This window comes from Centropristis striata, chromosome 3 (genome assembly GCF_030273125.1).
Source record: "Centropristis striata isolate RG_2023a ecotype Rhode Island chromosome 3, C.striata_1.0, whole genome shotgun sequence".
NCBI lineage: Eukaryota > Metazoa > Chordata > Actinopteri > Perciformes > Serranidae > Centropristis > Centropristis striata.
In genome coordinates this window covers 44,444,919-44,458,687 of record NC_081519.1, presented here as the reverse complement: position 1 = coordinate 44,458,687, position 13,769 = coordinate 44,444,919, and the positions used below count along the sequence as shown (strand labels likewise).

The 13,769-nt window shown below is 37.1% G+C and overlaps 3 protein-coding genes across 6 annotated transcripts in view; 1 reads left to right on the top strand and 2 right to left on the bottom strand.

Annotated features, from left to right (window-relative positions):
* ccdc71 (coiled-coil domain containing 71) overlaps positions 1-13,769 on the bottom strand; it is a 181,283-nt gene that overhangs the window by 3,472 nt on the left and 164,042 nt on the right. The window lies entirely within an intron of this gene.
* wu:fb55g09 (voltage-dependent P/Q-type calcium channel subunit alpha-1A) lies at positions 769-2,565 on the bottom strand. Its single transcript, XM_059328405.1, has one exon. It carries the CDS (start codon positions 2,169-2,171, stop codon positions 1,452-1,454), a length of 720 nt encoding a protein of 239 aa, XP_059184388.1. The 5' UTR covers positions 2,172-2,565; the 3' UTR covers positions 769-1,451.
* nisch (nischarin) overlaps positions 7,583-13,769 on the top strand; it is a 39,288-nt gene continuing 33,101 nt past the window's right edge. For 3 of the 4 annotated variants that reach the window (XM_059328387.1, XM_059328388.1, XM_059328386.1), the window contains exons 1-4: positions 7,583-7,806; positions 9,336-9,419; positions 10,228-10,410; positions 13,566-13,614. In XM_059328387.1, the coding sequence (XP_059184370.1) occupies positions 7,726-7,806; positions 9,336-9,419; positions 10,228-10,410; positions 13,566-13,614 (397 nt within the window). In that variant the 5' untranslated portion in view covers positions 7,583-7,725. The remainder of the gene's footprint in view (positions 7,807-9,335; positions 9,420-10,227; positions 10,411-13,565; positions 13,615-13,769) is intronic. The other variant, XM_059328385.1, reaches the window with a different exon arrangement.

Genomic DNA, 13,769 nt, shown 5'->3' with positions numbered 1-13,769 from the left:
GTAAATGTTTATATCAGACAAAAAATATACTGCAATATATATATATATATATATATATATATATATAGGCCTATATGCAAGCATCACTGTAATTTTTGCATTTATTTTTTGTAAAAATACTTTTTCTCACTGTTAAATGTACTAAACACCATATCTCTAACAGAAATATACTGTAATATTTAATGATAAATCTTTAATTTATGCAGCATTTATAAAGTATTTTCTTGTCAATTATGTAGCAGAACAGCGTTTCTTTTGATGGAAAAACTTTTTATTTATACAGTAAAATATGGAATAAAATGGGAATCTTAAACGTGAAATCAACAGTGCTAATATCATTTTGGCTGAATGCTTATTTCTGCACTTTATTATGTATCTTCAATGTTATAATTCTTTAATAAGCTTGTCTTTCTTTTCTTCTGCTCTAGTAATTTGTTACAGAGTGTGCACTGTAAAAAAACATCTGTATAATTAACAGTAAAATACCAGCAGCCGTGGTTGTAAAAAATACAGTGTGTAAATAGCAGCAAAAACTGTAATTTTGACTGAAAAGTCCCTATAATTTTAGCGTTATTGCATCCTTGTGTGGTATGTCTCCAATAATTTTACATGAAAAATTTATATTTTTACACTAAAACTCTGTGTCTGCTACAGTTTTTCCAAAAGTTTGGTTCTATTTCTTGATTTACGGTAATTAAAAATGTTTGTAACAGAGAGAGAGAGAGAGAGAGTGTGTGTGTGTGTGTGTGTGTGTGTGTGTGTGTGTCGGTGACACACTGACCCTTATAATTTTAACATTTCATTAAAAAAACTCAGTCACACGTGTTTCCACAAAGACAATCAATCAGCTCGTTTTTACATCAATGAGATATTTATTTGATTTTTTTGCTTTTTTTCCTGCACAGTAAAAGGCTTTTTTATTTGTTTATATAACGACAGTCTGCATCAGCCAATCACCCGCAGCCTGATCCAGCCAGCTCGATGCTGATTGGCTGGCCGGGGCTCACTCCCACCACCCAACCCACCTCCCTTTGTGTGCAACAACAACAAGAGAATGAAAGGCAGCACTTTACAGACACGTCGGACACAAGCAGACATGTAGAACACCGTCTGAGTCACCACAGTTACTCTGTACCTTCTCTTTAACCTCCAACACAGCAGCAGGGTGAGATGATTCCACACAGACTGGACCAGGATGAACAACATGACACTTGATGTATAAAGTCTTCTTAAAAAGTTGATGTCAGCAGTAATAAACATGTAGAATCATCTCACCCTGCAGGCTGCAGAGTGAACATTTAAGGCTAAATGACTCGATAAAGATGCAGATTTCTGTTAGAACGTCTGAGCACATGAAGCAGAACAAACAGACCTGACCCCGCTGGTTCAGCTGGAGGATCTGAGTCTCTCTGCTGCTGCTGAGGAACAAAATGGCTCCTGAAAGTTTCCCCTCAGGGCGTCAGGATGCCACAGAACTCCACAAAGTCCCTCTGCATGAAGTTCTGGCTCTGGATCAGGTCGTCCTCCGACGGGAAGTACTGCATGCTGTCCTCCTGCAGACGCAGACTGTCCTGCAGACGCAGACCGTCCTCCTGCAGCTGCAGGGCGTCCTGGTGCAGCAGCAGTACTGGTCCTGGTGGTCCTGGTGGCGTGGAGCCCCCGTGGTGGTGGTGGTGGTGGTGGTGGTGGTGGGGGGGGCTGGGGCTGTCCAGCAGGGCCCCTCTGGCGTTCTCCAGGACTCCGAGGTACGAGTCCATGTCGGTGAGCTCCAGGTCGCTGTCGGAGCTGCTGCCGCTGTCGCTGCCCACCGAGTCGGAGCGCAGGTGCAGCAGCTGGTACTTCTCGTGCATCAGGAACTGGTTGGTGTTCTTGGGGGCCCGCATGCCCCTCGCCCTGTTGCCTTTCACGTTGACGGGGCGGAGGGAGACCCCCGGCCTGGGGGCCTGAGGATGGTGGTGGTGGTGGCTGTTCCGCCCCCGGGGCCACCCTCCCCCCCCTGCCCGCCGCCCCCTGCAGCTCTTGGACCAGCCGTGCTTCCTGCGGCTGGCAGCCTCCCTCTGCAGACCCTCTCCTCCTTCTCCTCCCTCTCCTCCCTCTCTCCTCTCCTGCTCCTGCTGCTCCTGCTGCTCCTGCTGGCTGCAGCTCCTCCTGCACATCATCTCTGACAGCATTAGTTTGTGTGTTGCTGCTGCTTCACATCGCTGCTTCACCACAAAGAGAAGCTGTTTGTTCCTCTCTTCCTCCTCCTCTTCCTCCTCTCGTCTACCTCTTCACTATCCGTAAGCTTTTCTTCTTGACCTCTGGCTTTGGCTGATGCATCGCCTGCTCTTCGTCTCCTTGCAGCAGCAGCTTGCCTGCTCGGCTGTTCTCCCTGTCACGCCCTCCTCTTCCTCACTGATCTCTCTCCTCTTCTTCACCGTTTCTCTGCAGCGTCTCTCAGCTCTGACTAGTCAGCTGGACTGAGCTGCTGAAGGGGCTTTTTAAAGCGTCTTCTGTCTGATTTTAAAGCTGTTTTTCTGTGTTTCAGGGCAGTGAGTGTGGTGTTCTCAGCTGTGATCAGCTCTGACTGAAGCTCTGCCTCCTCTCAGAGCTGATAAAGAGCTGGGAGGATCCATCCAGGGCTCCAGCACCAGGAGGGGGCGGGGTTAGCAGGGTCCTCCACTACCGATCAACAGCATTATCACATGATATATTCCTATAAAACACCCTTCTAAGCCCGTCCCTGTGGTATAATAACCATGTGTTGGCCTGTAGAGGCGTGCTGTAGCGTCCTGAGGCTGTGCCCAGCGTCCAGCGCCCCCCCCCCCCCCTGCAGCACAATGGTTCAGTCCGCTTCAGTTTTAGCAGCTGAAACCTGATCCACAGCTGCTGCTGGAGCTGCCGTCAGCCTCCACAACACAAACACTGGAGCAACAACAGGACACTGGTAGTTACTGTAATACCCCCAACACTGCTCTGGTAGTGGCTCAAACACAGGCAGGAACCCAACAGAACCCCACAGAACCCAACAGAACCCAACAGAACCCAACACACACACACACTGACAACACTGTTACAGTCACAGTGGTGAACTAGTTTCTAATTAACTCTCTGTAGTTTAGTTCTGTTTCCTCCATGTCTGACTCCTTCCATCCTGCCTGTATTCACCACTAAAACATGTTTAAATACCATGTTGGGAGATTTTTCACCTATATGACCTGATAATAATTATAATAGATTTTTTATTCTGACTTACTGGATCAACATTTAGAACCAAAAAGAAACAAAGAAAAACCAACATAAATGTGATCTTGTGATTGTGTGTGATCCTGTCATCAACTCTGGTTTTATTCTAGTGGGACTCTGTTTGATTTGGCTCTTTGTGTTTAGAGGAACAATTTGGGTCATTTTGTGTCTTTTTTTTTGTTATTTTGTGTCTTTTTTGGTCATTTTGTGTCTTTTGTTGTGTATTTTTTAGTTATTTTGTGTCTTTTGTTGTGTATTTTTTAGTCATGTTGTGTCTTTTGTTGTGTCTTTTTTTAGTTATATTGTGTCTTTTTTAGTTATTTTGTGTATTTTTTTTGTAATTTTGTGTCTTTTTTGGTCATTTTGTGTATTTTTTTTAGTATTTTTGTGTCTTTTTTAGTCATTTTGTGTCTTTATTTTGGTCATTTTGTGTCTTTTTTTATTTTTATTTTTTTAAATCAGCCACAAAAAAGGTTCCCTTCATAAAAGAAAACCCTCAGATTTACAGCCATTGTACCAACGTGGCTGCAGGGTTGACAGTCAGTCAGTCAGTCAGTCAGTCAAACAGTCAGTCAGTCAGACAGACAGTCGCTCTGCTACCGAGTCAAAAATGTAAACAGATCCTGTTTGCATGAACATCAGATGTGATCAGTGATTGATGGTGTTCCATCAGCTGCTCCTTTGTGATTTCAGTGTAAAGTAATAATAATAATAATAATGAATAAAATGTCAACAGCTGCTGTGTGGATGTGATGAGATCAGGTCCAGGCGCTGGTGTCCCCCTCACCATCAACTGGAATATCTGTATGGTCCCTTAACTTTGCCTACAGCGCCATCACCAGGTCACATGTCATATGACACTTTGGTCTACGAGCAAATTCCTGCAAAGCTGATGGCATCAACCTCGTCTGAACACGATGTACACGGGGACGAGATGGTAAACAATGGACAATACAGCTACTAGCAACCAGCCACAAAGAGCTGGGGCTCGGATTTATTTCTGTCTTGTGTGTTTAGCGTAGCAATTTTGGTCATTTTGTGTCTTTTGTTGTGTCTTTTTTGGTCATTTTGTGTCCTTTTTTAGTCATTTTGTTTCTTTTTGTGTCCTTTTTTAGTCATTTTGTGTCTTTTTTTTGCTAATTTTGTTTCTTTTTTAGTCATTTTGTGTCTTTTTTTAGTCATTTTGTGTCCATTTTTAGTCATTTTGTTTCTTTTTGTGTCCTTTTTTTGTCATTTTGTGTCTTTTTTTTGCTAATTTTGTTTCTTTTTTAGCCATTTTGTGTCTTTTCTGGGTCATTTTGTGTCTTTTTTTGTCATTTTGTGTCCATTTTTAGTCATTTTGTTTCTTTTTGTGTCCTTTTTTAGTCATTTTGTGTCTTTTTTTGGTAATTTTGTATCTTTTTTAGTCATTTTGTGTCTTTTTTTTGTCATTTTGTGTCCTTTTTTAGTCATTTTGTGTCTTTTTTTGGTCATTTTGTGTCTTTTTTTAGTCCTTTAGTCCAACATAAAATGTGATTTTGAATCTTTTTTTTCTTTCAAAACACTATCATGCTCAATAAAGAATTTTAAATGTGTCAAATGTGACCAAAGGAGTCAAATCTACCATATAAGAGGGTTCCATCCAGTTCTATCATTTGATACTAAATCTATTTGAGCTTGTCTCCAGTTTTACTTGGTATATCATCATCAAACTGAAACTGGCCTCATGGAGTTTACAGCCAGAACTTTAGAGGGTTTAATATAAATGAGCAATAAAACATGAACTCTGTCTTCAGTGACAGTTAAATGACAGGATTTCCTCCTCAGGAGATCTTTAAAAGCAGCTTCCTGCCGCTGCTAGAAGCAGAACTACGCCTGTTGCTACAATTCTGTTCAGTTGAGCTGAATGTAGGTCAATACAACACAACAAAGCAGGATCTGACGATGACATAACGTACAGTAGCTGCTGCAGCAGTGACTCCCAGTGGCTGAGATTCATATCACAGCAGAGGAAGTCTTTGTTTACTTTGACCCAGCAAATGTGTTGGACAGACTAGAAGAGACCTAGAACTATAAAGTCTGATATTAATCAATTAATTTAAAGCTTCAATCCAGACTGTGGTGATAGAGACATGTGCTTGTTTTTCTGAATAAGGCTCATTATGTTTTAATATTGTCTTATATTGCACTTGTTTTATTGTAAATGGTAATTTTTTGACACAGTGCAGTACAATATACAATTTTTTATTTTACGCCCCATTTAGTTTTACTGTAATTTCTGCAATAATTTTTTTTACAGTGTGTGTCACTCTAGACAGTCCAGGGAGAGACTGTGAGTTTAAAATGGGAAATGGACTTTGATGTGTTTGATTCTTGTTCCTGAATTATCTGCAGAACAAACGCATGCTGATGATGTCATCAGGCAGCAATGAGCTAATGCAGAGGTGTCAAACTCTGGCCCGTGGGCCAAATTTGGCCCGCAGTATAATTATATTTGGCCCGCGAGGAAATACCAAAATATAATACTACAAATCCCAGAATGCTCTGCTGGTGTTCTGGCTTGAACACAGTAGATCAGTGTGGAGCAAACTGAGCAACAATTAAAGTGTCTTTATGCACTTTTTCTTGCTAGTCCAAGGCTTGAATGGCTGCACATTCATTGAAGGATATTATTATTAGTCATTTGGTTTATTATTGTTATTTTATTCTCACATTTATTTTTAGCCTGTGGAAAAAGATTACTGTTAAATTTAAATTTAAAGAAGGCCGCATATAAAATAAAGGGACATGCGATTTTTTATTTGAATTTTATTTAAGAAATGAATGCCGTTGATGTGTTTGTTTGTTTTATTTGATATTCGATTTTGCATGTTTGCAATATTAAGTTATATCAAGCTTTGCTTGTTCCATTTCGTCTGAACTTGTTTAGGTCAATTTTTTCAATAAATATCAATGTTGGCCCGCGACTTTGTCCAAGTTTTACATTTTGGCCCACTGTGTATTTGAGTTTGACACTCCTGCTCTAATGACACACACAGTCAATTATGTTCTGACTGTTTAGTCCATTTAGATACAGGAAGCCATTGTCACCGTCCTCGTGTTTGGAATTAAGGATGCCTCTTTTATGAATAAATGATACCTTGCACACACACACACACACACACACACACACACACACACACACACACACACACAGAGACACAAACACACACACACACACACACATATATTTATGGGTGACAAAAAAGGGGTGGCTTCATCCACCTACATTGTATTTAAGTGGACATACATATAATTACTTCATTCTAAAAAAATGTTTGGAGTATTTATACATTTACACATTTCATCAATATTGAGCAGAACATGTTCTAAATACAACCATTTTTTTCTCAATTTTTGACAAGTTATGTCAAATTCGTTACATACCATAGTGTTGCAATGTAAACATGGATTGTATTTTTTCCTCATTTTAGTTCACATCTATTTCCCTGTATATAATTAGATTTTTTTGGGGAAAATAACTGGTTACACCAACTGACACTGGGTTAGATCACCTCATTGACCCATATGTTGCATGTCGAACGCTTAAAATAATAAATTAACTCTTAAAACCAGATAAAGTAAAGCTGCCAGCAGTGATGAACTGGCCCGAGCAGAGTGACCTGATGATTATTTGGTTCTTACCAAGATACATTTAGAGAAATTTGGTCTTTTTGTGTCGGTTTTGCGTCTTTTTTGTTCTTTTTGTTTCTTTTTGTGGTGATTTTAGGTCTTTTTGTGTATTTACTAGATCATTTTCTGTCTTTTTACATCTTCTTTTGGTCACAAAATGACCAAAAAAGACATAAAAAATGTTCAAAAGAGATAAATTAAAGCTTGAAGCAGCGATGAACTGGCCCGAGCAGAGTGACCTCTGAAAAACAACAAAAAACTTTAGATTTAGAAGAGTTAGATCATTGATCATTGATTTAGTCTTTGTCCCAGATATATTTAGAGGTCAGTAAGTGACACCAACCCCTCCTCATACAGGTGTGTCAGTCTGTTACCTGTTTCTACTGCTGTCACTGCTGCTGCTGAGCTGCTATTAATAAAAACAAAATCATAATGGTGGCGATAGATATGTGAAAGATGAGACATGTTCCTATTATCGGACAGAGATCGTACTATGAGGGTGAATTTCACTCATTTTCCTTTTTCTATTCCTTTTATTTGACCTTTTATTATAAGGGTAGTCTAGTTGTCGTGTCTGGCTGCTTACATAATGTTCATATGTTGATAAACGTGGATCATAAAACAGGTTTTTCCTGAGATCTGCAGCAGACTCAAACCCGCCTGTTGATAAAGTTTTTAGGTTTTGAATGAGTCAGCTGCTCCGCTCCGCATCACAACAAACATGGCGTCCGGAGGCGGCTAGCCGACAGGAAGGAGACGCTGTAAAATCATCCAAAAACACGTTTTAACTGACAGTTTTATCACTTAATAACAAGATTACATTCTCTTCTGCTCCGTCTCGGTGTCGGGATGGAGTCCGCCCCGTTTCCAGAGGAGGTTTCGGAGAGGAAAGTGTGTGTTGTCGGCTCGGAGCTGGTGGAAAACTACACGGTTAGCAACCCTTAGCTTAGCCTGTTAGCCTAGCCGGTTAGCCTAGCCGGTTAGTCTAGCCTTTTTAGCTCTTAGCTTGTTAGCATGTAGCTACCGTTAGCTTCAGCTCTGTGGCAGTGACAGCCAGTTAATACATTACTTATCAGTGAAAGCATAAACTGTTCATTTATTTAGATTTTATTCTACCATATCCTGTTTGTCGTTATCTTCTTGAGGTTTGGGCTAAAAAGAAAGACATAACTGACAAGCTAACTGCTAGCCGCCATGCTAACTGAGCTGTCAGTTTGTTTCCAAAGGTTTCAGACCTCAGATATCTATAAGAAAGGTGCTGATATATATATATATATATATATATATATATATATATATATATATATATTTATAAGCGGTTTAACATGGTTTTCTTCATAATGTATTAGACCTCCTTGTTTTCTTCAGTTTCTTGTTCATTTTAATGTCTGGTTCAACTAAAGGTTCATTAGTTTAGACAAATATAATGATAACAACAAAAAAAGCTCGTGAAAATGATAAAAAATGACAAAAATAGATGTAATTATGACTAAAAAGACACAAAATGACCAACAATAGATGCAAAATATACTAAAAAAAGACACAAAATGACCGAAAATAGATGTAAAAATTAAAAAAAAAAAAATACAAAATTACAAAAAATAGATGTAAAAATGACCAAAAATAGACACAAAATGACCAAAAATAGATGCAAAAAATACTAAGACACAAAATGACAAAAAAATAGACGTAAAAATGACCAAAAATAGACACAAAATTACCAAAAGTAGATGTAAAAATTACTTAAAAGACACAAAATGACAAAAAATAGATGAAAAAATGACAAAAAAGACACCAAGTTATGTTGATAATAACCAAAATCATGATCAATAAACCATGTTAAATGTCCAGATATCAGCTCTTAAATTAAACTCTTATCAGATATTTTTGTTGTTATCATTATATTTGTCCAAACAAATGAACCTTTAGTTGAACCAGACATTAAAATGAACAAGAAACTGAAGAAAACAAGGAGGTCTAATCATTTATTCCATGACTGTATGTGTCACTGACCAGCTATTAATGAGCAACAACTAACATTGTAAATTATTTTTTATCTTTGCATCTGTGCAGGTTGTACATATCGTATGTTAATATTTTTTTAATAACTTATGTGTTATATATAAATAAATATATATATAATATATTCATATTTTCCACCCCTCTTTCATGGATGTATGAAGTCTGTAACCTCAGTCTGTCGCTGTCACTGACCAGCTGTTAATAATCAAAATCAGAATGGTTGAGATGAATATTCTCAGACTAAAATCACAGAATGAGGGTTCATTTAGGTAGATACAGGACCACAACATTGGTGTAATTTACGGGTGATCCCTGTGTTATTAGGACCTCATGTTCCTGATTTAAACTCACATTGTAAGAGATTATTAGGACTATCTTTGCAGGAAGCAGCATTTTATTCATTCAGGTTGTAAACTCTGAGTGTGCTGCTGTTTCAGGTCTATATCATCGAGGTGTTGGATGGAGAACACCGATGGACCGTGAAGCACCGATACAGTGACTTCCACGACCTCCATGAAAAGGTAAAAAACCCCAAATTATCTGCTTAGTATGATACACCGGATCAGTCTGTCCAATAGAGCTGCAACAATTATTCAATGAATGGAACAATAATCGTTTATTCAAATAATCGTCAATTATTTTGATAATCCAGTAATTGGTTTGAGCAATATGAATTTTTCCAAACCACAAGATGACGTCCTCAAATCTCTTGTTTTGTCCACAAACCAAAGAGATATTCAGTTTATTGTCATAAAGGAACAAAGAAACCAGAAATATTCACATTGAAGAAGCTGAAATCAGAGAATTTGGACTTATTGTCTTTAAAAAACTGCTCAAACCAATTATTGGATTATCAGAATAGTTGACGATTAATTTCATAATCGATAATTGTTCGATTAATCGAATAATTGTTGCAGCTCTAAACTAATATAAACATATCCACTTGTCTATGTGATATTATGGTTATTATTATTATTATTATTATTATTATTATACATATTCTAATTATACTTGTGCTGTTCAAAAACAACAAATAAAGGAACCACACAGCTGACTCCACATTATTGCCTGCAGGTCTATTATTGGAACAGAGATTAATTATCAGATATTTAACATTCCCTCTCATTGATCACTATTGATGCACTATATCTGTTTTTTGCCCATAAATGTTGACTAAGCATTGATCGATCAATCTGCTATATGAAAATCTGAAAAAACTGCAGGAGACTCTGGATTAAAACCTGCAGCAGAACATAAACCAGGAGCTTCCGCTGAGGAAGGAAATCTCTATTTCTAACTTTCTGTCCTCTCCTGCTGTGTTTCCTCCAGCTGGCGGCTGAGAAGAAGGTGGACCGGCGGCTGCTTCCTCCTAAGAAGATGTTGGGGAAGAACTCCAGGAGTCTGGTGGAGCGGCGGCAGAAGGAGCTGGAGCTCTACCTGCAGACGCTGCTGCAGCAGTTCCCCCAGGCCACGCCCTCTTCCCTGGCCTGCTTCCTGCACTTCCAGCTCTACGTCAGTTCACCTGAGACGCCTACAGGCTCACAGCTCTGCACATAATAATAATAATAATAGCTTTATTCATATAGCATCTTTCAAAAAAAAGTTACAAGGTGCTGGACAACAGAAATAAAACATATCTAATACAATTAACTGACAGCAACAAAATAAAACCACAAGAAGAAATGGACTTAAAAATTTTAAATTTTAAATCACCAATCACAACAAGGTGATCATACAACGATAATAAAAGGACATTAAGAGATAAAAGTGAGTCTTTAGAAGAGATTTAAAAGAAGACACTGAGTTTACCACATCAAATCAAAAATCAAATCAAATCAAAATGACTTTTTTTTTATCGCTGAGGGGAAATTCAGCTAGTCTGGTAGAATCTCTGTTAGAATGAGACAGCTGGAGGAGAGAATAATAATAATGATAATAATAATAATAATAATAGGAGTGAACGATCTTTTGAATCTCTCCGTTGCAGGACGGAGGAATGGCGTCTTTTTAACAACGCACCTTCACTCGTCAACATGAGGAGAAACAAGTCGAAGTCACGAGAAATAATTCAAAAAGAAAAAAAAAAAGTGAAAATCACAAAAAAAATCAAAATAACAAGAAAAAAAGTCAAAATAATGACAAAAAGTTGAAACCACGAGAAAGAATTGAAAATGAAAAAAAAAAGTCAAAATTACAAAAAAAGTCAAAATAACAAGAAAAAAGTCAAAATAACAAGAAAATAGTCAAAATAACAAGAAAAAAGTCAAAATAACAAGAAAAAAGTCAAAATAACAAGAAAAAAAAGTCAAAATAACAAGAAAAAAAGTCAAAATAATGACAAAAAAGTTGAAGCCACGAGAAAGAATTGAAAATTAGAAAAAAAGTCAAAATCACAAAAAAAGTCAAAATAGCAAGAAAAAAGTTGAACTCAAGAGAAAACAGTCAAAATGAGAAGAAAAAAGTCAAAATAACAAGAAAGAAGTCGAAGTCAGGCAAAAAACTCTACTTCAGTCCAAAACGAAGGACATTTTCACTATAATTTTAGTTAGTTTTAAAAACTCTTGTTTTTATTTCTATTTCAGTTAACGAAAATGTTTTTTTTCAATTCTAGTTTTGGTTATTTAATGAGTTTTTGTTAACTATAATAACCTTGGTCTGGTCACTAAAACAGGTCAAAATGTGTTTTTTGTCTTCTGGTTGTCAACATGGTGGTCATGTCAAGACCTGCTGATGGGCAGAAAAGGGCTCGGTGTGTTAAAGGATGACATGTAATGAGAGATCAATAATCTGTGTGTAAATGTTGATTAGTGAGGCTGATGAGCTGCAGGCAGCAGTTTAAAGCTGACTGATCATGTGATGATGTCATCATGTGATGATGTCATCATGTGATGATGTCAGTAGAACAGCAGAGCAGCGTCCTCGGGACTCTGATTAATTAATAATACTAATTACTATACACACTATTTGTTCAATATATAAAAATGGACGTGATAGTTTTTTTCTGGACTCAATATATTGTCGTTTAAATGCGTGACTTTTTGTGTGTAAAGTAAAGCTGCAAATGTTTGACAGGCAGCAGGAATTCCAGCTGCAAAAAAGACACAAAAAGACCAAAAAAAGGACCAAAAAGACGTAAAATCACAAAAAAAGAAACAAAAGACAAAAAAAAACACACACAAAAATACACACACAAGAGACGTAAAATCACCCAAAAAAAAGACACAAAAAGTTTTTTTATCTTGGTAAGAACCAAATAATCATCAGGTCACTCTGCTCGGGCCAGTTCATCACTGCTGGCAGCTTTACTTTATCTGGTTTTAAGAGTTAATTTCTTATTTTAAGTGTTCAACATGCTTATTTCTAGATTTAATAATCTGAATTTAATAAATCTTGTCAAGGTAAATTATCTGTCCATGCAGCAAGATCATTTCCCTCAGATTTACTGTTTGATCTGGTTTTTAGACCTTTAGATTTACTGTTTGATCTGGTTTTAGACCTTTAGATTTACTGTTTGATCTGGTTTTAGACCTTTAGATTTACTGTTTGATCTGGTTTTAGACCTTTAGATTTACTGTTTGATCTGGTTTTAGACCTTTAGATTTACTGTTTGATCTGGTTTTAGACCTTTAGATTTACTGTTTGATCTGGTTTTAGACCTTTAGATTTACTGTTTGATCTGGTTTTAAACCTTTAGATTTACTGTTTGATCTGGTTTTAGACCTTTAGATTTACTGTTTGATCTGGTTTTAGACCTTTAGATTTACTGTTTGATCTGGTTTTAGACCTTTAGATTTACTGTTTGATCTGGTTTTAGACCTTTAGATTTACTGTTTGATCTGGTTTTAGACCTTTAGATTTACTGTTTGATCTGGTTTTAGACCTTTAGATTTACTGTTTGATCTGGTTTTAGACCTTTAGATTTACTGTTTGATCTGGTTTTAGACCTTTAGATTTACTGTGTGATCTGGTTTCAGACCTTTAGATTTACTGTTTGATCTGGTTTTAGACCTTTAGATTTACTGTTTGATCTGGTTTTAGACCTTTAGATTTACTGTTTGATCTGGTTTTAGACCTTTAGATTTACTGTTTGATCTGGTTTTAGACCTTTAGATTTACTGTTTGATCTGGTTTTAGACCTTTAGATTTACTGTTTGATCTGGTTTTAGACCTTTAGATTTACTGTTTGATCTGGTTTTAGACCTTTAGATTTACTGTTTGATCTGGTTTTAGACCTTTAGATTTACTGTTTGATCTGGTTTTAGACCTTTAGATTTACTGTTTGATCTGGTTTTAGACCTTTAGATTTACTGTTTGATCTGGTTTTAGACCTTTAGATTTACTGTTTGATCTGGTTTTAGACCTTTAGATTTACTGTTTGATCTGGTTTTAGACCTTTAGATTTACTGTTTGATCTGGTTTTAGACCTTTAGATTTACTGTTTGATCTGGTTTTTAGACCTTTTAAACAGTGTAGTCAAATAATAATTCCTACATGAAATTGCTTAATTTTGCAAAGTGACATCTAGTTTTATTATATTCTAGAGAAAAAGCACAAATCTCTCTGGCTGATATCAACATTAAACAATGCAGATAGTAAATAACTTCATGTAACTGTTGTTCTGAAGAACATCTAGCGTGTTTTTTTTTAACAAACTCTGTGTGTTTCAGGAGATCAACGGCATCACAGCAGCTCTGGCTGAAGAGTTGTTCCATAAAGGTTTGAATCCTTCACTTCACTCATTTCTACCTGACACTCTGAATCTACTGCTCTTTATTAATCTGGGACAGATTTATGCACATTAATTAACATCACCTGTTGTTAATGTGCATATTTTAACCAAATGTCTGGTTTTAATCCACAGGGAGTAGAAA

Coding starts and splice junctions, on each gene's coding strand:
- wu:fb55g09 (XM_059328405.1), bottom strand. CDS start 2,171: ATGCTGTCAGAGATGATGTGCAGGAGGAGCTGCAGCCAGCAGGAGCAG.